This window comes from Bufo gargarizans, chromosome 2 (assembly GCF_014858855.1).
Source record: "Bufo gargarizans isolate SCDJY-AF-19 chromosome 2, ASM1485885v1, whole genome shotgun sequence".
Lineage (NCBI taxonomy): Eukaryota > Metazoa > Chordata > Amphibia > Anura > Bufonidae > Bufo > Bufo gargarizans.
Genome location: NC_058081.1, coordinates 674942736 through 674969825, shown reverse-complemented (window position 1 = coordinate 674969825; position 27090 = coordinate 674942736). Strand labels below are relative to the sequence as shown.

The 27090-nt window shown below is 44.0% G+C and overlaps 1 protein-coding gene across 4 annotated transcripts in view; it reads left to right on the top strand.

The window, feature by feature from the left end:
• Positions 1 to 26743, top strand: part of LOC122926933 (nicotinamide N-methyltransferase-like) — a 117188-nt gene extending 90445 nt beyond the window's left edge. For all 4 annotated transcript variants that reach the window (XM_044278456.1, XM_044278454.1, XM_044278455.1 and 1 more), the window contains one exon: positions 25420 to 26743. In XM_044278456.1, coding sequence (XP_044134391.1) covers positions 25420 to 25840 — 421 coding nt within the window. In that variant the 3' untranslated portion in view covers positions 25841 to 26743. The remainder of the gene's footprint in view (positions 1 to 25419) is intronic.
• Positions 26744 to 27090: the final 347 nt, after the last annotated feature.

Sequence of the window (27090 nt, the reverse complement as noted above, 5' to 3'; positions counted from 1 at the left end):
TCAGCAATATCTCATGAGGGGGGAAATTAGAACATCTATTGTCATCGATACTTCAAATTAGGTGGGTGAAATAATGCAATATGTTGGTATGTGCCAAATTATTCTGGGATGCAGTTCTTGTTACAAGATGCTGGAATCTGATCTGACTGCTATGTCTTTGGGACAACTAAGTACCATTCTTTTCTACAAACTTAATTATTAAGAAATAACTTTCCTTCTTATACCGTTACACTCAGTGATGGCATCTTTTTACAGCCTTCCTAAAGTACACAAGGGTAATTTTAACCCTATAAAAGGTGTCCAGCTTTGGTAGTCAATCGCAGAACATCAGCGTTTTTGTGGATTGCATTATTTGGCTTTTAGTTGTGGGACTGCCATCCTATGTTAGAGACACAAAGGAGTCTTTGAACAGGCTAGATATGCATATTGTAACCCAGGGGCCTGGCTAACTAGTATGGATATGGAAGTATTGTACAGCTCAAAACCCAGGGCTGCAAAGACATACAGTAGGTTACTTACTGCTGGAGAGAGGTAAACACTTCTCTTAGCACAATGCGTTTGTGGTACAGCTTATCAGTTTCATTCTGGAACACAACACTTTTATATTTGATCTTCCACCAGATGAGGGGAGTCTCTATGCCCCAACGTATGCTAATCTGTACCTAGACTGATGGGAGAAGGAAGAAGCATCCCTGTTAAGAATCTCTGGCTTTTGTGCTGCTGGCATAGACATGTTACAATGCCAGTGGCTTTGCTGTCAAACACCATCAAGTGTGGTCAGCATCACGTACATGTTCTAGAGCTCATGTTGTGACTCTGTGACTGAGTGATGGAGCTCAGGGTGAGGTTAGAGTTGATGACAGGAGAACTGTCTGTTTGCCACAGCAGGAAATCAGAATGTACAGCTGTTGGGGTCAGGTCAGATAGGTGCATAGGCTCTGCTACTCTAGTGCATATATATTCTTTGATATGGGACCTGAGGTATGTGCTGATGGATACAGTGTCAGAACAGCTAACCTTCCTCATGGATGGGATATGGTGGAAAATCCTCAGCTCTGCTCCCTGTAAATAACAAAGGGACTTAGGCCTCTTTCACACTACAGTATGTTGCATTCAGTGTTTTGCGTTCCGTTTTTCACGGATCCGTTGTTCCGTTTTTTGCTTCCGTTGTGGTTCCGTTTCCGTTCCGTTGTTCCGTTCCGTTTTTCCGTATGGCAAATACAGTATACAGTAATTTCATATTAAAAATTGGGCTGGGCATAACATTTTCAATTGATGGTTCCGCAAAAAACGGAACGGATACGGAAGACATACGGATGCATTTCCGTATGTGTTCCGTTTTTTTTGCGGCCCCATTGACTTGAATGGAGCCACGGACTGTGATTCTCGGCCAAATATAGGACATGTTCTATCTTTTCAACGGAACGGAAAAACGGAAATACGGAAACGGAATGCATACGGAACACATTCCGTTTTTTTGCGGAACCATTGAAATGAATGGTTCCGTATACGGACCGTATACGGAACGCAAAAAACGGACCGTATACGGAACGCAAAAAACTGTAGTGTGAAAGAGGCCTTAAGCTGTGAGACAGAGATCTACTACAGGACCTGCAGAAGATCTATCACAGGGGTCACACTGACCAGTGATTAACCCTATATGCTCTCCTCTGCTTTAAACCTACAGTATCTAAAAGTAAATAAAACGTAAAAGAGTTCATTGTAAAAAAAAAAAAATGTATACGTTACATATAATTATTTTTTTTACCAGACTCTGCTGGATAGAAGTGTGGTGTGCTAGACTTTTGTAATCCTTTCTTTCCCTAACGTATATGTTAAACCAGGGGTGCACAACCCGCGGCCCCCAGAGCTATGATTTGTGGACCCCGTCCTGCTGGTCAGAAACACAGCTGATCCTGCGATCAGCTGTGTTTCTACTCAGAGTGCCACACTGTAGCAGGAGCGGATATGGTCCCCAGCTGTTAGTGAGAGTGGGGAAGCTGAGGAGAAGACAGAAGCACTTTATCAGCACTTCTGCCTTCTCTTTCTATTAGTGTTATGCAGTGTGGACCTGGCGATCACATGATCTCTGGGTGTCTCGGGGGCAGAGGAGTGCAGATCTGCACGGTCAGTAGACCCTGATCAGCTCTGCCCTGTACAAAGCACTCCCAGCAGGCTGGTTTCCCTGTAACTCTCCAGTTACAGTGGAAATAGTACAAAAAAAGTCACTTATTGTCTCCCAAAATATATTTAAAAAAATTAGTTGAAAAATGAAGAAGAATTTTTTAAAAACTAAATAAACATATAAAATACAAAGAAAAGAAAAGAGAATATTATGTAGCAAAAAAAATAATTTGAAAATAGAAAAAAATAAAAAAAAATACAAAAGGAAAAAGTGCTAAATAAAAGAGTGTTCACTGTCTGCCAACAGTCTTTTTATAACCCCATAGGGGACATATTATGTGGAAAAAATATATAAAAAAAAATAATAGAAAAATGTAAAAAAAACAAGCAACAAATAATGGAAAAAAATTAAAATAAAATACAAATAAAGGAAAACATGCAAAATAATAGTGTTCATTGTCCTCCAACAGTCTTTTTATGACCTCTTGTGGGACATATTATGTTGCAAAAATATATTTAAAAACAATATGTAATAAACCAATTATAAAAAAAAATATTAATAGAATGCAAATAAAAGGAAAAAGTGCAAAAAAAAAAAAAGTGTTGTCCCCCAAAGGTCTTTTTATGACCTCTTCGTGGGACATATTATGTAGCAAAAATATATTAAAAATTCAGTTAAAAAAAATAAAGTACATAAAAGAAAAAACACCCACAACTACCAAAACCGTGACTGTTACCACCCAATTCACGTGAAACTATACATAGTATATAAAACAAAACGGCCTACACAACATAGGGAACTAGTTATAATAATTTATTTTAGTGTCAGTTTGCATATTTAAAGAATAAGGAGCTATAGTTTGAAAAAATATAAATTTTGTATAGTTTCCCCCAAATAGTTTCCCCCTACTCAAAATTAAATTATGAAGCCCTATGTGTCACGTAAAAAATTGTTGCAAAAATGATTTTGGTAGTCCAACAAATAAGATGGTTACAACCGTTTGAAACACCACAGGAGCTAAATCATAAAAAAGTGGTCATTGAGCCTTTTCAGGCCTAGTCATTAAAGCGTTAACCAATGAGTGTTTTCCCCAATAGTAAGGGAAAGCACATACTGGTTATTGCAGGGCCCCTATAACTGGGGGCAGGAGGCGGTAATAACCAGTGAGCCCCGTCCTCTGCAGTGAAGGAAAGTGCTTACTGGTTATTGCAGGGCCCCTACAACTGGGGGCAGGAGGCTGTAATAACCAGTAAGCCCCGTCCTCTGCAGTGAAGGAAAGCGCTTACTGGTTATTGCAGGGCCCCTATAACTGGGCACAGGAGGCAGTAATAACCAGTGAACTCTGTCCTCTGCAGTGAAGGAAAGTGCTTACTGGTTATTGCAGGGCCCCTATAACTGGGGGCAGGAGGCGGTAATAACCAGTGAGCGCCGTCCTCTGCAATGAAGGAAAGTGCTTACTGGTTATTGCAGTGCACCTATAACTGGGGGCAAGAGGCGGTAATAACTAGTGAATGCCGTCCTCTGCAGTGAAGGAAAGTGCTTACTGGTTATTACAGGGTTCCTTTAACTGGGGGCAGGAGGCGGTAATAACCAGTGAGCCCCGTCCTCTGCAGTGAAGGAAAGTGCTTACTAGTTATTGCAAGGCCCCTATAACTGGGGGCAAGAGGGGATAATAACCAGTAAGCGCCGTCCTCTGCAATGAAGGAAAGTGCTTACTGGTTATTGCAGTGCACCTATAACTGGGGCAAGAGGCGGTAATAACTAGTGAATGCCGTCCTCTGCAGTGAAGGAAAGTGCTTACTGGTTATTGCAGGGCACCTATAACTGGGGGCAGGAGGAGGTAATAACTAATGAGCAGGGGTGGATTGGCCATAGACCTCTCAGGGCAATTTCCCGGTGGGCCGATGCCCAGGGGGACAGCCAGTGGAAGTTTTTTGGGGATGTGTTTTGTGCTGCTGGCAGTATTTTGTGATGGACTGTGGTTTTTGGCTTTGTTGGGGTGGTATAATGTGTCACAATATGGCCCTGCCTTCCATAAGTTTGGACGCAACTACAAAAAGGGCCACTTTTAGTATTTTTTCCAGAGCTACTTTAAGTTCTCAGTCCGCCCCTGAAGGAAAGTGCTTACTGGTTATTGCAGGGCCCCTATAACTGTGGAGAGGAAGTGGTAATAACCAGTGAGCGCCATCCTCTGCAGTGAAGGAAAGTGCGTACTGGTTATTGCAGGGCCCCTATAACTGGGGGCAGGACGCAGTAATAACCAGTGAGCCCCGTCCTCTGCAGTGAAGGAAAGAGCTTAATGGTTACTGCAGGGCACCTATAACTGGGGCAGGAGTCGGTAATAACTAGTCCGCCCCGTCCTCTGCAATGAAGGAAAGTGCTTACTGGTTATTGCAGGGCACCTATAACTGGGGGCAGGAGGCGGTAATAACCAGTGAGCCCCGTCCTCTGCAGTGAAGAAAAGCGCTTACTGGTTACTGCAGGGTACCTATAACTGGGGCAGGAGTCGGTAATAACTAGTCAGCCCCGTCCTCTGCAGTGAAGGAAAGTGCTTACTGGTTATTGCAGGGCACCTGTAACTGGGGGCAGGAGGCGGTAATAACCAATGAGCGCCGTCCTCTGCAATGAAGGAAAGTGCTTACTGGTTATTGCAGTGCACCTATAACTGGGGGCAAGAGGCGGTAATAACTAGTGAATGCCGTCCTCTGCAGTGAAGGAAAGTGCTTACTGGTTATTACAGGGTTCCTTTAACTGGGGGCAGGAGGCGGTAATAACCAGTGAGCCCCGTCCTCTGCAGTGAAGGAAAGTGCTTACTAGTTATTGCAAGGCCCCTATAACTGGGGGCAGGAGGGGATAATAACCAGTAAGCGCCGTCCTCTGCAATGAAGGAAAGTGCTTACTGGTTATTGCAGTGCACCTATAACTGGGGCAAGAGGCGGTAATAACTAGTGAATGCCGTCCTCTGCAGTGAAGGAAAGTGCTAACTGGTTATTGCAGGGCTCCTTTAACTGGGGGCAGGAGGCGGTAATAACCAGTGAGCCCTGTCCTCTGCAGTGAAGGAAAGTGCTTACTGGTTATTGCAGGGCACCTATAACTGGGGGCAGGAGGAGGTAATAACTAATGAGCAGGGGTGGATTGGCCATAGACCTCTCAGGGCAATTTCCCGGTGGGCCGATGCCCAGGGGGACAGCCAGTGGAAGTTTTTTGGGGATGTGTTTTGTGCTGCTGGCAGTATTTTGTGATGGACTGTGGTTATTGGCTTTGTTGGGGTGGTATAATGTGCCACAATATGGCCCTGCCTTCCATAAGTTTGGACGCAACTACAAAAAGGGCCACTTTTAGTATTTTTCCAGAGCTACTTTAAGTTCTCAGTCCGCCCCTGAAGGAAAGTGCTTACTGGTTATTGCAGGGCCCCTATAACTGTGGAGAGGAAGTGGTAATAACCAGTGAGCGCCATCCTCTGCAGTGAAGGAAAGTGCGTACTGGTTATTGCAGGGCCCCTATAACTGGGGGCAGGACGCAGTAATAACCAGTGAGCCCCGTCCTCTGCAGTGAAGGAAAGCGCTTACTGGTTACTGCAGGGCACCTATAACTGGGGCAGGAGTCGGTAATAACTAGTGAGCCCCGTCCTCTGCAGTGAAGAAAAGCGCTTACTGGTTACTGCAGGGTACCTATAACTGGGGCAGGAGTCGGTAATAACTAGTCAGCCCCGTCCTCTGCAGTGAAGGAAAGTGCTTACTGGTTATTGCAGGGCACCTGTAACTGGGGGCAGGAGGTGGTAATAACCAATGAGCTCTGTCGTCTGCAGTGGAGGGAAGCACTGTTTTATGAATAGGAGGCAGGGTGGGAGGAAATTTTGCCACTTTGCGATTTTTTTAAACAATTTCCTGCAGCATGGCCCCTGAAATAGAAGATTCATAATTACCTGCTCCGTGGCGCTCCAGTCCTCTGCGCTGCCCCCGCTGCCTCCATTTTCTGGTTCCCATGCTGTTTACACCTGGCAGTGCATGGCCATGGTCACATACACAACTCCAGTCAATGATTGGCTTCAGTGGTGACATGCTGCTTGTGGCCACATTACTGCTGAAGCCAGTCATTAGCTGGAGTAGTGTATGACCATGTCCATGCACTGCCAGGTGTAAACATCGCGGGGACCAGAAGATGGAGGCAGCGGGGCAGTTGGGGGGAGCAGGTAAGAATAACTCTTTGGTTTCAGGGGCTATACTGCAGCACGATATTCGGGACAATTACGCTCATATCTGTCCAGTATAATCGTGCAGCTGATCAGTCGACAAGGAATTGCGCGTTTGTCGGCTGATTTGCATATTTTATCAGGATGAACGATGATTATCTGCAGCACATCTCCCTGTGTAATCAGGAATGGACTACCAATAATCAATATAACTAAATGAAGGAGGAATGACTGTGATAGTGATCATTCTTCCACAGTCACTTTGCAGTGGTTTGTGTAAAAGGCCAACGCAAATGAGCGCCGACGACATTTTTTATTTTATTTGCGGCCCCTTGAAATAGAGCGATGTGACAACGCGGCCCCAAGACCAAAAAAGGTTGTGCACCCCTGCGTTAAACGGTTGGCAAACACGTGATGTGAACCCACCCTATCCTTTTATTTAACCCCTACACTACCAGTAGGGATGAGCGAAGCAAGCTTCAGATCATAGATGATTTATGATCCGAAGATCAGCACCGTAAATATAGTAAAATATATTTAAATATGGCGTGCAGAATGCCCCATAGCAGATGGGTTTCTACAGTTTCAAACAGCAGAGGCCTGAGGCTAATGTCTGCGATCGAGGTACTATATACTGTGGGGTGTTGTACACTATACACTATGAAAGGCTGGGAATGTTATACTGTATATGTGGTATAGTTGTCTTTAATATTTACCAGAAAAAAAGAAAAAAAAAGAGAAGGAACACGAAAGGGGGATGGTCTGGGAAAATGGAGGAAGGGGGCCCAAGACAGGTAAACAGCCCTGGGCCTATGATATATTTAAGCCGTCCCTGTGCACCACTCAGTCCTGCTCCTAACGCTGTTAATAGCTATATACTGGGAGGTTGTGCATAGAAAGTGTGAAACCTGTTGGTTAGGTTTATACTGTCGAGGGCTGCAGCTCTATGTGGCTATGCTGCATTCCTCAGCACTTTACTCATGATTGTAGCACATTGCTAGGATACGCCACAAATATCAGATGGGAGCGAGTCTCACAGGTGGGGTCGGCACCTATCACCACAAAAGGGCCCATAAACTGAAGGGAAAGCAGCAGTGTATGCGTGGCCACCCTCCAATCAAAGCTATGGGATTTCCAAAAATAGACAATAACTGTCTCGGCTATTTCCAGCAGTACCATAGCAGTTAAGAGAGAGGTGACCATGCTTACGCAGCTTGTGCTTCATTTACTGCTATGAACTTCTGAAAATAGCCAAGGGCACTTTTTTGTAAGGGCATGCGCCAGAGGTGGACTGGCCATAGACCTTATAGGGAATTTTCCTGGTGGTCCTATGCTTATAGGGCCACCAAAGCCCTCCTCACTGCCACTGGGTGGGTACATACTACTGGGGGCACCATAGGGGTCAGTGTTAGAGGAAGCCCAAGCAGCCTGTTAAAGGTAAGGCTGGTTTGGTGCTGTGGCTGTATCTCACCTCCTAAGCAGGGCTCCATATCTTAATTAGAGACAATTAGGGAAGGTGGACAAAACGTGGCAGCTATTGATGGTCACCACAGAGGGACAAGTTTCTAGGGAGGTATTTTGTGCTGCATTGTGGTATTTAGTTCTGTGGTATGGTATTCTGTGTGGCACTGTGGTATTGCTGACCTTGCAAACTTCTATTAGCCCCATCTACTTGTCTTACCTTACCTTCTGCCACTTTGGACCCACCTACAATATCGGGGCCACTTTTTGTTTTTTTCCAGGGCCACTTTAGGTTGCCAGTTCACCCCTGGCGTGTGCAGTGTGCTCTTATTTACTTTGGGGGTTATGGAGATAGGTGTGGGTCTCAGAGGTGGTACCTGGTCCTATCTGAAATTTGTGGTATATCCTAGCAATATGCCACAAATATTGAGATGAGAAAAACCCATTAAGCCTGAATTCACACTGATACAAGCCAGGCATTTTTATGCTTCACAGTTGTGTTGAAGCAGGAGTGAGTTGAGCTGTAGGACTCCTAACCCTTAACACAGTGGGGAAGAGTTATCAAACTGGTGTAAAGTAGAACTGGCTTAGTTGTCCATAGCAACCAGAGGAGCTCTGAAAAATGATAGGTGGAATCTGATTGGTTGTTATGGGCAGCTAAGCCAGTTTTCCTTTACATCACTTTTGATAAATCTACCCCACTGAATTTACCTACACTACTTCATACTTTTAGTAGTAATGCACTAGTAGGTGGTGTCAAGAAGGTGTTAACTCTGTTGGTCAGGCTCAGACCATTGGGGGATGCAGCGTTATGTGACTTTACTGCATTCCTCTGTACCTTGCCTAAGTTTGATTGACACTGACTGAGGGAAGATATTTCTAACCTTTTAACCAGTTGTCTTTAATACGTTTTGACATTTTTGGTCATCTGTCATAAAAAAAAACCTAGAGGGACAATTCCTAAAGAGGACCTTCCACCATTTCTGACATTCCTATTTTAATAGCCTCATGCATTCCCCACATACTAACAATTCTGGAACATCTATTCTTATGTCTCTATGTTGTGCCATTCCTTTATTATTTCTACTAGAAGTTATGAATGAATACATTGCTAGCAGTCTGCAGTAAGGTACAGAGGGGAGGTAACAAGTTGGGGGCGTGTACCTGCACAGATTTACTTTATCTAATCAGTACTGCCATTTTTAGACTGTGTAGGTACACCCCCCCAACTGGTTACCTCCCCTCTGTACCCTTACTGCAGACTGCTACCAATTCACTCATAACTTCTAGTAGAAATAATAAAGGAATAGCACAACACCAGGGGCGTTGCTAGGGTCTCAAATCAAAAGATCCGGGACATAAGCCCCAATGTATATGGCCCAATTCCTCCCGCCCCCCCCCCCCCCCAACACCCCTTCCCCCGGAAACACTAGCATTGAAGACATTTTACTGCACTTGCTATACAGCAGCACATACCTGACACATCCAGTGCCTCCTAGGTGATGTCTCATCCGGTGTAGATCTTATCTGTCATCATCATCTTCTACATTCGGTCCAGACAACTTCTCTCAGCCGTGCCTCGTCTCTGCAGAGTGTGACACACAGACATCTTAGCTTCCTCACTTTTCTGTACCCCCAAAATACTATTTTGAAGAAAAATGAGTGCCCACCATTAGTAATTCCCTTCTAGAATGCCTTTTATAGTAATACTGCCTTCTACAGTGCCCCCAATCGTGATAATGCTCCTCACAAGTGCCCCCATTAGTAGAAGAGCCCTCCAGTATTAATAATACCCTTACAGAGCCCCCAGTAGAAATAAGGCCCCCTATTGTTCCTCCAGTGGTAATAAAGCTTTCTACAGACCCCTCAGTAGTAATAAGACCACCACAGTGCTCTTAGTAGAAATAATGCAGATCTAGAAGTCCCTCCTATAAAGCCCCCAGTAGTAATAAAAATGCCTATAATGTCCCCTGGATTTAAAATGCTCCCACATTGCCCACAGAATTTATAATGCTCACCCTGAAGTGTCCCCAGTATTTATATTGCCTCCTACTTTTATAATGCTCACGCTGAAGTGCCCCCAGTACTTATATTGCCCCCTACTGTTACAATGCTCTCCCTGAAGTGCCACCAGTATTTATATTGCCCCCTACTGTTATAATGCTCGCCCTGAAGCGCCCCCAGTATTTATAATTCCCCTTACTGTTATAATGCTCACCCTGAAGCGCCCCCAGTATTTATAATGCCCCCTGTAGTTATATTCCTCTGTTTACTGTCCTCAGAAATTATAGTTCCTCAGCCCCTACAAAATACAGTCCCATTTAAATAACATCACACCCCTCCCCAGCTGCCTTCAACATAACGTCCCACGTAAAGAGCACCCCCCCCCCTCAATATTCACTCCCATGTAAATAACATCACTCCCTCTCCACAGACACCTTCAACATGCAGTCCCATGTAAATAACAGTACCCCTCAACATTCAGTCCTATGTAAATAATATCACTCCCTACCACAGCCACCTTCAACATATAGTCCCATGTACATAACATCACCCTGCCCCAGCCACCTCCAACATGCATTCCCATGTAAATAACATCACCCCCTCAACTTTCATTCCCATGTAAACATCACTCCACCCCACTGTCCCATGTAAATAACTTCCCTGCCTTCTGCCCTAACATACAGTCCCAGTTAAATAACTACAACTCCCAACATTGCCTTGCCTCTCACACTGAGTAATCTACCCCTTGACTTATCTCTCCTTATGTAGCAGACCTCACCACAGCTTCTTCTCAGGACTTCTCTTCACTGCTGAGCCGTCCTCTCCTGCACTGGCCACATGACAGTGACATCATCCTAGCTCCTTTTCAGCTACTGCATTTAGAACTGATCACATGGACTGTGATGTCACCACAGGTCCTTCAGCTCTTGCAGGGCATTAGATTCAATTTTATTGCCCTCCTGAGGATGGCAATAGAGTTGGATCTATCTGGCAGGCAGTACAATCGGGGCCTGGGACAAAACATCAGGGGCCTAGGTCCCGAATGTTTTAAGGCTAGTTTCACACTAGCGGCAAGGAACTCTAGCGGGTGAACAGCCTGCCGGATCCGTGCTGCCGCTAGTGCACACGTGCCCCCGGACTAGTGCTCCGACTCTATTGACTATAATGGGGCAGAGCAGAGTTCCGACGGCAACGCATGCCGAGAGGCGGCCGTAGTAAAAGTATGACATGTCGGAACGGTAGTCCGGGGACACACGTGCACTAGAGAAGCACAGATCCGACAGGCTGTTCACCTGCCGAAACAGCCTGCCGAAGTTCCTTGCCACGGTAGTCCAGGGACACGCGTGCACTAGCGGCAGCACAGATCCTACAGGCTGTTCACCCACCGGAACAGCCTGCCGAAGTTCCTTGCCGCTAGTGTGAAACTAATCAGTTTATTTACCGAATAGCTAGTGGGCCGCCAGTCAAAGATCAAAAGGAGGGGGCAAGGAAAAATAAGAGGGGCACAGAAATTACCCTAGTGTAGCTCTGCTAAGTCCTCAGCCCGGGCTACACTAGGGTCATTTCTGTGCCCCTCTGTTATTTGTCCTTGCCCCCCCTCATTTGGACCTTTATAATCACTGGCGGCCCACTAGCTATCTGGTAAATACACTTATTGTTCACTTACCCTGTGAGTCGTTGTATAGTTAGCCTGCGTTTTCAGGTTTTTTACAAAAGGATTTAATAAATAGTACGTTTTTAAGGGGTCATTCTCTAAAAAAAAAAAAATTGTTTCTTCGGTTTTCACTTGCATATGACCTTTAAGTATCTTTACACATCAGTTTTTTTATAAGAATAGTGTGAAACTAGCGCAACGCCCCTGCACAACACAGAGTCATAAGAATAGATGCTCCAGAATCGGTTTTACATGGGGAATGCATGTAGCTATTAAAACATGCATGTCAGGAGTGGCGAAAGGTCCTCTTTAAGACCAGCATTTTACATGCCAGTCTTAAAGAAGTAGTCCTGGTTCAGAGCTGAACCCAGACAACCCCTTTGAGGGCACTTTCACACTAGCGTTTTTCTTTTCCAGCATTGAGTTCAGTCAAAAGGGCTCAATACCGGAAAAGAACTGATCAGTTATATCCCCATGCATTCTGAATGGAGAGTAATCCATTCAGGATGCATCAGGATGTCTTCAGTTCAGTCTTTTTTACTTTTCAGGATGGAGATAATACCGCAGCATGCTGAGTAGGGAAAAGTCGCTACAATGTTGTGCAACAAAATCTGGGACTTGAATATGCCAAAAAGTGCTGCATAAGAGTTAATAAATGTGCCGCATATTGTTTAAATCACATTTTTATCTTTACACAATAATAAATCTTGTTAGGCTACTTTCACACTAGCGTTCGTCGGTCCGCTCGTGAGCTCCGTTTGAAGGGGCTCACGGGCGGACCCGAACGCAGCCGTCCAGCCCTGATGCAGTCTGAATGGAGCGGATCCGCTCAGACTGCATCAGTCTGGCGGCGTTCAGCCTCCGCTCCGCTCGCCTCCGCACGGACAGGCGGACAGCTGAACGCTGCTTGCAGCGTTCGGGTGTCCGCCTGGCCGTGCGGAGGCGTGCGGATCCGTGCGGATCCGTCCAGACTTACAATGTAAGTCAATGGGGACGGATCCGTTTGAAGATGCCACAATATGGCTCAATCTTCAGGCGGATCCGTCCCCCATTGACTTTACATTGAAAGTCTGGACGGATCCGTCCGAGGCTATTTTCACACTTAGCTGTTATATGCTAAAATAATGCAGACGGATCCGTTCTGAACGGAGCCTCCGTCTGCATTATTATGATCGGATCCGTTCAGAACGGATCCGATCGAACGCTAGTGTGAAAGTAGCCTTAAATAGGGGCGGCACCCAAGTACAGGCAATTAATTCACTAGTCCCTTAAATGCAATATTGGAAAATGAATCCTGGTACTGACAAAGGTTGTAGTGATAATATGGCTACATACAGGGTACTATGTGGCTAGTGTCAAAAGCAAGGTGCCCACGTGTGGTTATACAATTAGGGAGTTTAAAGAGGACCTTTCATCGGTCCAAACATTGTAAGATAATTATCAGGCTGTGTAGAGTGGTGCCCCGGGATCTCACTGCACTTACTATTATTCCGGGGTGCCGCTCCGTTCTCCCGCTATGTCTCCCGGTATTTTCGCTGACTTGGTTATACTGGGAGGAGTCTGCCCTGTTTCTCCATGGGCGTTCCTTCTCCTAGGCTGCATCTGCCGATGCCTCCGCTCGCAGAATCCAGCTCTCTTCTCTTCCTGCCGTGCGCTCTGCTGTGACCCAACGCGCACAGCGTGAGGTCAGCGCTTATGTTCTCACGCTGTGCACAGTCACAGCAGAGCCAACACAGAGGACCAGAAAGCAGTGAGTACAGAGCCTGGGGAGCTCTGCATTCACTGCTTCCCAGTCCTCCAGTACTAATGATTGTCCACCAAGAGATCATAAAAACCCCTCTGGGGGACAGTGACACTTTTTTTTTTTTTTTGCACTATTTTCACTGTAACTGGGGCATCCACAGCATAGCACACTATTAGAGCTGATCAGGGTCTGCCAAGACCCTGCTACTCTGCTCTGTGACTCCCAGCAGTCACACGACCTACGGCTCCAATAGAGGAAGTGGTTCGGCCACTTCCTGTATTCCCTGAATAGCGCTAATTGAGTGTTATGCACCCAGAACAGTAGAGGGCAGAAGTGGTAATAAACTGCTCCTTCTATCTAATCCTCAGGATCCCTGCTGACAGCTGGGGACCCGACCTGCTCCTGCTAGATTGCAGGATTTTTAATCCAATTGCTTTACAGTGCTAGATTTAAAGACCGGCTGGCGCGTATATATACAGTTGTGTTCAAAATAATAGCAGTGGGTTTAAAAAAGTGAATAAAGCTCAAAATCCTTCTAATAGCTTTTATTTCCATACACACAAATGCATTGGGAACACTACACATTCTATTGCAAATCAAAACATGAAGAAAAATATATCAAAGTGAAAATTAGACTGTTCAAAAAAATAGCAGTGTTTGTATTCTTCTTTACAAACTAAACATTCACTATATAAACTGAAAAATGTTTGAAGATTTTGCTTTCCTTCGAATCACTAATATTTAGTTGTATAACCGCTGTTTCTGAGAACTGCTGTACCTCTGTGTTTCATGGAGTCAACCAACTTCTGGCCCCTGTGAACAGGTATTCCGGCCCAGGATGATTGGACTACATTCCACAGTTCTTCTCTATTTACTGGTTTTGCCTCAGAAACTGCATTTTTGATGTCACCCCACAAGTTTTCTATTGGATTAAGATCCGGGGATTGGGCTGGCCGCTCCATAACGTCAATCTTGTTGGTCTGGAACCAAGATGATGCACATTTACTGGTGTGTTTGGGGTCGTTGTCCTGTTGGAACAGCCATTTCATGGGCATTTCCTCCTAAGCATAAGGCAGCATGACCTCTTCAAGTATTCTGATGTATTCAAACTGATCCATGATCCCTGGTATGCGATAAATAGGCCCAACACCATAGTATGAGAAACATCCCCATATCATGATGCTTGCGCCACCATGCTTCACTGTCTTCACAGTGTACTGTGGCTTGAATTCAGTGTTTGGGGGTCATCTGACAAACTGTCTCCGGCCAGTAGACCCAAAAAGAACATTCTTACTTTGATCAGTCCACAAAATGTTGCGCCATTTAGCTTAAGGCCAGTCAATGTGGTCTTTTGGCAAATTGTAACCTATTTTTTTAGCACATGTTTTTTTTCAACAGTGAGACTTTGCAGGTACCTTGGCTTCACATAGGTGTCTTCTAATTGTAACAGTACTCACAGGTAACTTTAGACCTTCTTTGATCTTCCTGGAGCTGATTGTTGGCGGAATCCTTGCCATTTTGGCTATTCTTCTATCCATTCGAATGGTAGTTTTTCGCTTTCTTCGACGTCTTTCAGGTTTTGGTTGACATTTTAAAGCATTTGCGATCATTTTAGCTGAGCAGCTTATCATTTTCTGCACTTCTTTATATGTTTCCCCCTCTCCAATCAACTTTTTAATCAAGGTACGCTGTTCTTCTGAACAATGTCTGGAATGACCCACTTTCCTCAGAATTTCAGAGAGAAATGCACTGTAACCAGCATGTACAACATTTGCTGCCTTCCTTCCTTAAATAAGTATTCCATTTGCTTACTTCCTTCCTTAAGTTTTTCAAAAAATGAATGACCTCACCAATTGAACTCCACACTGCTATTATTTTGAACATGCCACTTTCAATTAGTGAATTAATTACACAGAATCAGCAGCATGCATGTCATGACTGTTGGGTTTCTATTACTCTACTGCACCTGTTAGTAAATTGTTTGCCATGTAGAAATATAATTTCTACCAAAAACAGTGATTGATCAGGTTAGTGATGTCTGACTGCTATTATTTTGAACACAACTGTACGTGTTAACTGCACGGGGCATAGGCAGTTAGCATGTACATACACAGATGGCAATCATGAAGCAATTAATCATAAACTCCTACAGTTTTCGCACTGGCCATTAGGTCTAATAATAGGCGCCACTTCTTGGTCTGTACAGATCACTTTACTGCAGTTACCTGCTTATCTGTAATTTTAATCCTGTCTGTAAATATGTCACCTCTGTGTATAGATAAGACAGGATCCACCATTCACAGTAGGCGATTGTGAAAGCTTATCTATTCTTTCCTTGTACAATGAGCTCTGCACAGGTCACAGAGTATGCCCAGAAAACTCTCCCATAGAATCAATAGCAACAGCATGAGGAGTCAACACAGTGGCCCAGTTAGAGAGTGGGGAGGTGACAACAGCATGAGGAGTCAACACAGTGGCCCAGTCACAGAGTGGTGAGGGTGGCAACAGCATAAGGAATCATCACAGTAGCCCAGTCACAGAGTGGTGAGGGTGGCAACAGCAAGAGGAGTCAACACAGTGGCCCAGTCACAGAGTGGTGAGGGTGGCAACAGCAGGAGGAGTCAACACAGTGGCCCAGTCACAGAGTGGGCCATGCTGACATTCTCCGACGGCTTGATGAAAAATTCCCACCGCTGAGTGCGGCATTTACCCCCCACCACTCCGTGCTGCGTGCCTGCTACCGCTGCCTCCATGAACCCATGCACTGCTACTTCTTTCCAGACAGGTAGGCTACTGTGTAGTAAGTGGTCTACCCCGGGCACTTTTGGCTACAGATGTCACACTGCTGCCACCCTTTTGACTCATATGCTGCCTCACGCGCAAGCTGTCACCCTCTTCTCCTGATGATGATGAAGCCCCCTCTTCACCCGGCTACCACGTGTGATCGGATACATCATTATCATCCACTACTGTCTGCACATCATTGATGTCACCCTCACCGGTCTCATGGCCACATGTCTGACCGCTCGCAACACCAGCTCCCATGCGACTCTCATCATTGCTACTTGTTCACCTACCAGAGGAAACAGCATATCTTACCTCCTCACCTGTCTGTCGGACTGTCACGGTCCCACCTATGACAGAGGTGAGAAGATCTGAGAGACTGGCGGCAATTGAGGTTATCTGACAGTCTCTCTGTTCTCACCTTGTAGTGTTGTTGTTTAGTAATGACCACACCTCTCGTCAGGTGCAGCTTGTGGTCATGAGAAAAATAAGAAAGATCGCAGCCGGCACTGCTACAGGTGTCTCAATAATCACATATCGTATCGCACTGACTCAGTGTTACCAAGGTGGTGCTCTGCTGGTTATATAGTCCTTATGATAGTCCTTATAGTCACCATCAATCTTGAATTGCAGTTTATTTCCTAGTTTCATAGTAACAAAAAGGTGGTGGACATAGAACAATGCACAGGTGTGTGAATCAGTAACAGCTGTTTCGCGCTGATCCGCGCTTTGTCAAGCCTCCTGTGACGTGAAGGGGAGGGGGATTAAATACCTCCTTCCCATATACGTCACTGCTATGCGTGTGCATGAATATATAAAAACATATACAAACTTTTAAAACACTTTTATCATTTAACCCTAAAGGTCCCATAGCTTGTCTTCTAATTATCCATGTGGCTTCTCGCTGGAGGAGGATGCGTTTCCTATCGCCCCCACTTATTGGGGTCTGGACTTTCTCTATCCCTGCACACCTTAAAGTCTCACTCCTCCCTCCATGTTCAGCATGTATGTGCTCAATTAGCCTAGTTGCCCCATTTTTATTCATTATTGATTTTTTTATGTTCCCTGAAGCGTATGTATAGGCATCTATGCGTTTTTCCGATATAGTATCTTCCACATGGGCAAAAAATCACATATACCACGTATTGTGTTTTGCAGTGTATGAATTGTTTGACAACATGCCCCACACTTCCTATCTGCAAATATCTCTGTTTATACACATGATCGCACATAGAGCAGTGTCCACATGCGTAATTCCCTTTAGGGGCACTCCTGCCCAGCCAGTTGTCCACTGGACGGGGAAGATTGTTCCTAACGATAGCATCCCCTATAGTCCTACTCCTGCGAAAACTAATAATAGGATGACTCTCCACTTTGGCTGACAAAGTCGCATCCCTTTGTAACATCTGGCAAATATTTAAAATTACTTTTTTGATTGTGGGAGCCATTGGGGTATAGTCGAATGTGAACACGGCTCTACCCGCTTCACCCTTGTTGTATTGTCTCCTCTTTTTCTTTTTTATGCATATGTTTTTCCCTAATACCTGTCTTTTTTGTATAATTTTAATATATGCCTTATCCACAATGTGCTCATGGTAACCTCTTTGGAGAAAACGCTTTTTCAAGTCAACACACTTTAATAATTCTAGCCAGGCGCATAAATTGACCATATGGGATAGCAGTTTTAATGTGTGGCGGATGGTAACTCATGTAATGCAACAATGCATTCGTGGATGTTGATTTCCTATGGATAGTGGGACATAGTTGCCCATCTCTCACTCTAACTTTCACATCAAGAAAGTCCAGCTCATCTTCACTTAAAGTGCTGGTGAACCGCATATTCATGTCATTAATGTTATTTAAATAATCCACGAATGCGAAGAACATTTCCTTCTCCCCCGTCCAGACAATAAATATATCATCTATGTACCTTAAAAAGACTCTGATGTACCATACAAATGGATTCTGAACAGTGTAAATATATCTTTCTTCAAACATCGCTAAATATAAATCCGCAAAAGTACATGAGACAGGTGTCCCCATAGCTGTTCCTGATAATTGTTTAAACCATTCCTGATTAAAGGTAAACACATTATGAGTCAGAATAAATGACAGGGATTCTGTCACAAATTCTTTATGTTGTTTACTGCTTCTCACTTTGTGTAGAATGTTGCGGATAGACTCTACCCCAGCTCCTGTGGAATTCTAGTATACAGACTATCAACATCCACTGCAGCTAAATAAAAGCCGTCCTGCCATGTAATGTCCCCCAAGGCCTCCAAAAAGTCAGTGGTGTCCTCCAAATAAGAGGGAACTCCTTTTAACACCGGGCGCAACATCCAATCCAAATATTGGGAAAGAGGTTCGGTTAAAGAGCCGTTCTCCAACACTATGGGGCGTCTGGGTGGATGCATCACCGACTTGTGGATCTTGGGTACTATATACCATACTGGTTTGGTGGGGAACTGGGGGTAGAGTCTCTCCGCAACACGTTTGGTTAAAAAAAAAACTGTCTACATATTTCCACAACAGTGTTCTAATTTGATGTTGATACAATTTTGATGGTGGGGTCTGCGCCAAGGGGAGTATAGATATTAACATCCCTAAGTTGCCTATCGGCTTCTCTCATATATTGGGTTTTATACATAACAACCACATTGCCCCCCTTGTCGGCTGGTTTGACAATTATTTCCTTGCAATTTGCAAGCCATTCTAATGCTCTTTTCTCACCATCACTGAGATTTTATTTTATTTGTGGATATATCAGAGCTTTGGTTTCTTTAAGAACCGGCTTTTGAAATTCCAAAATGCCTCCAGCCGACAAGGGGGGATTGAATGTGGATTTGATCCCTTGTGTGAAGGGCTTAGATTCCTCTATACTTTCCGGTGTCTTAAAATCCTCACTGCTGTGTAAATACAATAATGTGAGAACCACCTGTCTATCTTGTTTCTCCACCCCATCCCCTAAATGAAAACCCAAGGGTCCTACATATAGGGGTGGTGCTACTTGTGCATGATCTACCGTGTTAAACTTGTTTACCTGGAAGTGTCTAAACAGGTTCAGTTTCCTTATGGCTTTAAACACATCTACAAACCGGATTCCAAAAAAGTTGGGACACTATACAAATCGTGAATAAAAACTGAATGCAATGATGTGGAGGTGTCAACTTCTAATATTTTATTCAGAATAGAACATAAATCACGGAACAAAAGTTTAAACTGAGAAAATGTACCATTTTAAAGGGAAAAATATGTTAAATCAGAATTTCATGGTGTCAACAAATCCCAAAAAAGTTGGGACAAGGCCATTTTCACAATGTGTGGCATCTCCCCTTCTTCTTACAACACTCAACAGACGTCTGGGGACCGAGGAGACCAGTTTCTCAAGTTTAGAAATAGGAATGCTCTCCCATTCTGGTCTAATACAGGCCTCTAACTGTTCAATCGTCTTGGGCCTTCTTTGTTGCACCTTACTCTTTATGATGCGCCAAATGTTCTCTATAGGTGAAAGATCTGGACTGCAGACTGGCCATTTCAGTACCCGGATCCTTCTCCTACGCAGCCATGATGTTGTGATTGATGCAGAATGTCGTCTGGCATTATCTTGTTGAAAAATGCAGGGTCTTCCCTGAAAGAGATGACGTCTGGATGGGAGCATATGTTGTTCTAGAACCTGAATATATTTTTCTGCATTGATGGTGCCTTTCCAGACATGCAAGCTGCCCATGCCACACGCACTCATGCAACCCCATACCATCAGAGATGCAGGCTTCTGAACTGAGCGTTGATAACAACTTGGGTTGTCCTTGTCCTCTTTGGTCCGGATGACATGGTTCCCAGATTTCCAAAAAGAACTTCGAATTGTGACTCGTCTGACCACAGAACAGTCTTCCATTTTGCCACACTCCATTTTAAATGATCCCTGGCCCAGTGAAAACGCCTGAGCTTGTGGATCTTGCTTAGAAATGGCTTCTTCTTTGCACTGTAGAGTTTCAGCTGGCAACGGCGGATGGCACGTGGATTGTGTTCACTGACAATGGTTTCTGGATGTATTTCAGAGCCCATTCTGTGATTTCCTTTACAGTAGCATTCCTGTTTGTGGTGCAGTGTCGTTTAAGGGCCCGGAGATCACGGGCATCCAGTATGGTTTTACGGCCTTGACCCTTACACACAGAGATTGTTCCAGATTCTCTGAATCTTCGGATGATGTTATGCACAGTTGATGATGATAGATGCAAAGTCTTTGCAATTTTTCGCTGGGTAACATCTTTCTGCGCAACATTGTGGGAATTGGTGATCCTCTACCCATCTTGGCTTCTGAGAGACACTGCCACTCTGAGAAGCTCTTTTTATACCCAATTATGTTACCAATTGACCTAATTAGTGTTAATTGGTCTTCCAGCTCTTCGTTATGCTCAAATTTACTTTTTCCAGCCTCTTATTGCTACTTGTCCCAACTTTTTGGGGATTTGTTGACACCGTGAAAATTTAAATCAACGTATTTTTCCTTTAAAATGATACATTTACTCGGATTAAACGTTTGATCTGTCATCTACGTTCTATTACAAATAAAATATTGACATTTTCCATCTCCACATCATTGCATTCAGATTTTATTCACAATTTGTTTAGTGTCCCAACTTTTTGGGAATCCGGTTTGTACTTCAAAATTCACCACATCAAATTCAGATACCAATCTATAATTCAAGCCCTTTGATAGTAGTGAAAGGCAGTCACTGTTCAAAGTAATATCAGTCAAGTTCACCACATTATGTCCCAATGGGGGATAGAGTATCTCACCCACATCTAGCATCGCCTCCACGCCACCTGCTTCCTCTTGTATCCGCTCTTGCGGGATCCTGCGTCTTGTTCTCCCCCTTCTAGTTCCTCTGCTAAAGGGGGGTACTGTCTCACTGTGTCCTGATTCTCTGTGCGCACATCATACATTTTGTTCTAGCGCTGTTAAATTCTTCCGATGTACTCGAGTCAGACTCAGATGTCCAGTAATCTTGTGATCGCTTTTTCCTCCTGCGTCAGCCCCTCCCATTGTAGCGTCTTCTAACAGGTTTCCAATCAAAAACATGGTTGTTGTCAAAATCATCTTTATCTCGTAAAAAATTATCATTTTTTTTAAAAACATGGTAGTTGTCAAAATCATCTTTATCTCGTAAAAAATTATCTTTTTTTCTGCTCTTTGATGGCAGCTTGTATAGGTATTAGATGTTTTGTATTGATTTTCTGTGCGTCTCATTTTCAAATCACTTTTAACTTTGTTTAATTCCATCAACACATTATCATATTCTTTTTCCATACGTGCCAACACAAAGTTGCATCAATTTAGAAGAGTACTCAAGATAAATGGATTGCCATTGCTCCACAAAAACAGGATCATTAAATTGGGACACATCCTTATACATCCTGAGTCCCCTTGGGACCATATTTTGAGCAACAGCTTGTGGTCATGAGGCTCTATTTAGTCCTGACTCACACTTACCATGCGGTTGATATTTCCTGCTTGGTGTTGGTTGAGCTGGAGTGTTGTTCCTTTGGATCTCCTGCTCCTCCATTCTTTTTTAAAGATAAGTGCATTTAGTTTTGTCTTTTGTTGTTTGCTTGTGTGTTGTTTTCTATTCCTCAGGGAGACACTGGTTCCTTCATCTGGGAAGGAACCAGTAGTCTCATTCCCTGCCACCGTTTCTAGGGATTCCAGGGCTAAGGTTCCGGTATATGAGTATTTCCACCTTCTGGGTTTACTCATACTGGCAGGAGTCAGGGAGAGGTCTAGGGATTGCTAAGAGGTCACTATCCCTCTTCCTTAGGTTTGAGGCCTAGACTCTGGTCTATTCCCTTCTGTGTGTATTCTGGTGTTATCCCCTCTACATTGCGCGTGACACGCACATAACACTACATAACATCAACTGCAAGGGTACAAGAGCAATCGTGTCAGGCCGCAATTTTGCACCAACTCCTGATTGACGCATCAAATTAAGTGTAAAAGAATTTGACCACCCTAAATGTGTGTAGTCCAAAAACACAGAACAGGTGCAGATATTTCCATTAGGGCTCATGCACACGGCCATTGTGTGGCCGTTCTGTGCATTGGGGACCGCAATTTGCAGTCCCTAATGCACGGGCAACATCTGTGCGGCTGACGGGACGGATCCAGACCCATTCAACTTGAATGGGTCCGTGATCTGTCCGCACCGCAAAAAAAAATAGAACGGTCTATTTTGTTGCGGTGCAGAGGCACGGCCAGAAAAATCATGGAAGCACTCTGTAGTGCTTCCGTGGGGCTCCGAAACGTGCTTCCGTTCCGCATCTCTGTGATTGCGGACCCATTCAAGTGAATGTGTCCGCATCCGTGATGCGGAGTGCACACGGGCCGGTGCCCGTGTATTGCGGACCCGCTGTATGCGGGCCACAATACTGCCATGGGCACACAACGGCCGTGTGCATGAGCCCTTACACCTTATATCTGAGTAGGCTTCACTACTGGTTTTGGCTCACAAAAAAATGATGAAAATAACTGACCAAGTAACTGAACTGTGAACTCACCCTAAAGTGTGTAGTATCTGGCTGCTATTTCACAACAACTCCTGATCGACGCATCAATTTAAGTGTAAAAGATTTTGACCACCCTAAAAGTGTGTAGAGAAGTGTTCTGCTTCAGCGAACAGTGGCCTCTGCAGCTAACCCTTTTTGGGTTATCTGTTCTCTCTGTTCTCGGCCTTTATGGTGTGGATCACCTGCAGTATCCTTTTTTTTTTTTTTTTTTTTTTAAAGCTCGAGGAGCATGCTTTCTTCACCCATGCAGTATGCCAGACCGCACTTTCACCCCAGAATCAAGGAGGAATTGATGTAATTTTACATCAGCTAAATACACCCCAAAACTATATTAGACTGCAGTTTCACCACAATAAGGCCTCATGCACACGACTGTTTCATTCCGTGTCCGTTGTTCCATTTTTCAAGTTTTTCTGTGGACCCATTGACTTTCAATAGGTCCGTTGAAAACTCGGCTAATGCACCGTTTGTCATCTGCGTCCGTGATATGTGGTTCCAGTCCATCAAAAAAATATAACCTGTCCTATTTTTTTCACGGAAAATGGTTTTTGGAACCATTTAAGTCAATGGGACCGTGAAAAAATGTGGAGGAACACAATATTGTCATCCGTGTCCGTTTTTTTCCTATCATTTGCATGGCAAACTTGACTTAGACTTTTTTTTACTTTGCTTCATGTCTGGCAATCCTCCAAAAATAAAGGAAGACACACGGAAACAAAAACGGATCACGGAACAACGAAACCCCATTTTGCGGAACGGAACACAACAACGGTCGTGTGCATGAGGCCTAACAGTATTAAGTATTACTTGAATTACTGATGTAAAAATTACTGATCTAAAATCTGTAGTAATAGATCACTTTTAGTAACCTCAATTAGCGCAGCAAGGTGTAATAGAATCGCTCCTATTACCTAGGCTTTACACTCCCCTATTAGTCCCTGCTCTCTCCCTATAGTTTGGATGATGCCTCCATATCCTTTCCCTACACTATGAATAATCTTTCCCTGAACTGCTCAATAGTTTTTTGGTTAATAAATTGTTTCCCAACACTGTCCCTAGTGCCTTTCACGTCTCTCCCTGCACTAAGTGCACTGGAAAATAGCAGAATCCTAGATGGCTGAGGCTATTTATAGGGATGTGACATCACAGGGCTGGCTGCTGATTGGCTGCATGCATGACATTGTGGGTGATCCCTCGTTCCCAGAGTTCTTTGCTCCATGTCCTAACACGTGCAGCAGCCATTTTAGAAAAAAAGTGATTCATTACCACAAAGCGTGAGGAAATTCAACTTCGGGACGAATCAAATTTTTCCTGAAATTCGGATCGAATTCCACTTTGTCAACTTCGATTGTCTCATCTATGAACAGGAAATATATCACAGCATACATATAAAATACAGTTAAACAGTATTAAACAGTGCAAGTTAACCCTTTCAAGTGAAATACCGTAAGAAGTTTATAACTTTGCATAGGGGAAACAGGGGCAAATGTCCAGATATGTCCAGACTTCACAGTACCCCGACTCCAGGGCACTACATGTGCTCTGTGCCACTTACTGTACCCCCTTGCTCTGCACCTCCATGTTTTTTGCTCCAATGCTGTGTCTCTATGTACTGTGGCCCTATGCTTTGTGCCCCCTTTTTCTTTGCCTTATTGTACTATGCAAAGTTCTGTGCCCCCTTCCTCTGTGACTCTTTATACTGTGCCCGCAAGTACAGTTTCCCCCTGCTCTGTGCAACCTTATACTTACCTTTAAGCCAACCACACACATTAATCAGCAATACAGTTCAGGCCTTTTCAGGCCATGCTAGCATCGGCAGAACATCGCGCAACAGCAAATCGCTGAATGGCAGGGCAGGGAACCAATGGTTCACCCGTCCTGCCAGCGCTGAAGTGGATGCTTATTTGTATCTGCCTCCTGTGGACACAGATACAATTGAACGCGGGTCGCCCAGAAACTGGGTAAATCGATCCGGTGACAGGGTGCTCAGAAGATAGGACTGTCTAGCGCCTCTTTAGAAATGAAGGGTGATGTGTCCTGTGTGGTTTCACAGGTTACAGATCACGAATGCCGGCCCTGAAGGCAGTCGCCATAATCATGTTCAGAAACAGAACAAAAAATGTGCAATCATAAAATTAGGGAAAAAGATGTGTGTTGCTACGTGGTTTTAACTGGCAGATAACATTTTTGTGACATATTTCCTTTAAGGCCTCATGCACACAAACGTATTTTCTTTCCTTATCCATTCTATTTCTTTCTTTGCAGACTGTATGTATACAGAACTATTTATTTCAATGGGTCCGCAAAAAAAAACCTGAAGTTACTCCGTGTGCATTCCATTTCCGTATGTCCATATTTCCGTTCCGCATTACAGACAAGGATAGCACTGTTCTATAAGGGGCCAACTGTTCCGTTCTACGGACTTCACACGGTCGTCATCCGTATTTTTTTGCGGACCACAAAATACATACGATCGTGTGCATGAGGCCTAAGGGTGTTGGTTGAAACCCCTAAGCAATTTTAATTCTGGCCTTGAAAGTGTTTAGCATAAAGAAAAACAGGCACTCACCCAATTATCGGACAGAAAATGTGACATCCCATCTATTGCCATGTGCACCATTGCAGCCATTCACTGGCCTCAGCGGTGATGTATCACCAAGCAGAACAGCCACTTAGGCCAGTGAATATCTGCAGCGTTGCACATGACGACTGGCAGGACGTCACACTTTCAGTCCACATGGGGAGTGCCTTTTTCTCTTTATGCTAACCATGTTTAATACCTAAATTAAAATTGCTTTGGGGGATGGGAAGGGGGTCAGACAACCATTTTAAGCTGATTCAACAAATTTTATCTTCCCACTGCTTAAATGTACTCCTACTTTTCTTCCTAGATCAATCCCTAGTGGGAAGGAAGAGAAGATAAGAAGAATGGTCTCTCTAATGAAGTCTGATGTCACCATGAACAACCCACTACATCCCAGTTCCCTGCCTTTAACAGACTGTGTAATGGTTTCCAGTTGCCTTTCAAGTGCTTGCAAAACTTTTACAGACTTTAAAATTGTTCTTAAGAACGTTGTATCTCTGCTGAAACCAGGAGGACATCTGATTCTTAGTGATTACTTAGGAGCTTCATATTACTGGGTAGGAGAGGCAAAGCTTCCACTTTTGTCAATTGATGAACACGTTGTCAGGGAAGCAGTGGTGGAGAGCGGGTGCAAAATTGAAGAGTTTCAAATGTTTAAAGAGTTTGATATTCCAGAGGAGGTATTTGATTGTAAAATTGTTTTCTGTCTTCTTGCCCAAAAACTTTAAGGCATAGGGAAGAATTTTACGATGAAATTTGGTGTCTACTTACCATATTTATGCGTACCTCACATGGATCCAGAGATCTCCACATTCATTGCATCCATTGTTCTACTAGATTTATTTCAGGTTAGCAGCTCAGGGCATGTTTCCTTTCCGTTGCAGCTCTCCCTGTAACTACTACATTTTCTAAGATAGGATATGATTGGTGAAAATTGAAGATTTAAACTGAGTGTGACCACCACAGTGAGGTTGACAGGAAATAAAGAAAAGTACAAACATCAGGTGGCGCGATACAGATACATTTTATTGAATAGCTCAGTGGTTATACTACGTTTAATTACATGGAATTATAAAAATATTCAGATGCAGGTGTTTATCAAAAATGTAGAATATTTATCCTGGCATAACCGCTTTAAGTGAGCAGAGCGGTGCACCAACTACATTTATATGGACATATAATCCACAAGTGACACTTTCAGGAGCTTTTTTTCCCCATTTTATTGTGACAGTGAGGGTGCGACCACACGGTACGGTCGTAATCCAGTCTGGTCATGGTCAGCTGCGGCTAAGGACCAGGCGGCCAATTAGGCCGCAGCTGCCTGCTATTTAACTAATTAGGACTGTACTGTATAGGCGGTCTGAATTATTAATGGCTGCATGGTATTGAAGGTGCTGCACGGCTATTAAGGATTCAGACGGCCTATACAGTGCTGTCTTTATTAATTAAACATAAGGCACCTATGGCCTAATTAGCCGCACGATGCTTGATCGCAGCTGGCTGTGACCCGAACGAATCACGAACAGACTGTGTGGTCGTACCCTAATTTGTCAAATTTTGTAACTCTATTCCTAACCACATGGTGGGCTGTTGATTGGTAAAGGTAGTTTATAGTGCCGAAATGTCGCACTTCTGTAAAGGATGCATTGTACCTATTTTAATAAAACTGTTTTCTGTTAACCTTTACAATGCTGTGGCCTGTTTGTCTTTGGTGAATACTCTGGTAGAAATATTTAGTGGAATAATACACCTGTTGCTGTGTTAAACAGAAATGTGATGGGTTTCCCTGAGATGTCCAAAAAAAGAAAATAAGCGCAACCTCCCACCTGTCTATTGTACTTATTATTTAAGAGCATCACTTCGATATTTTACGGAAACTATAATATTTGCTATAAAAGGGTACGCTCAAACACATATCGGGAGTAAATATCCACATTCAGACTTTCTCCCAAACAATTACACAAACAGGCTAGACCGG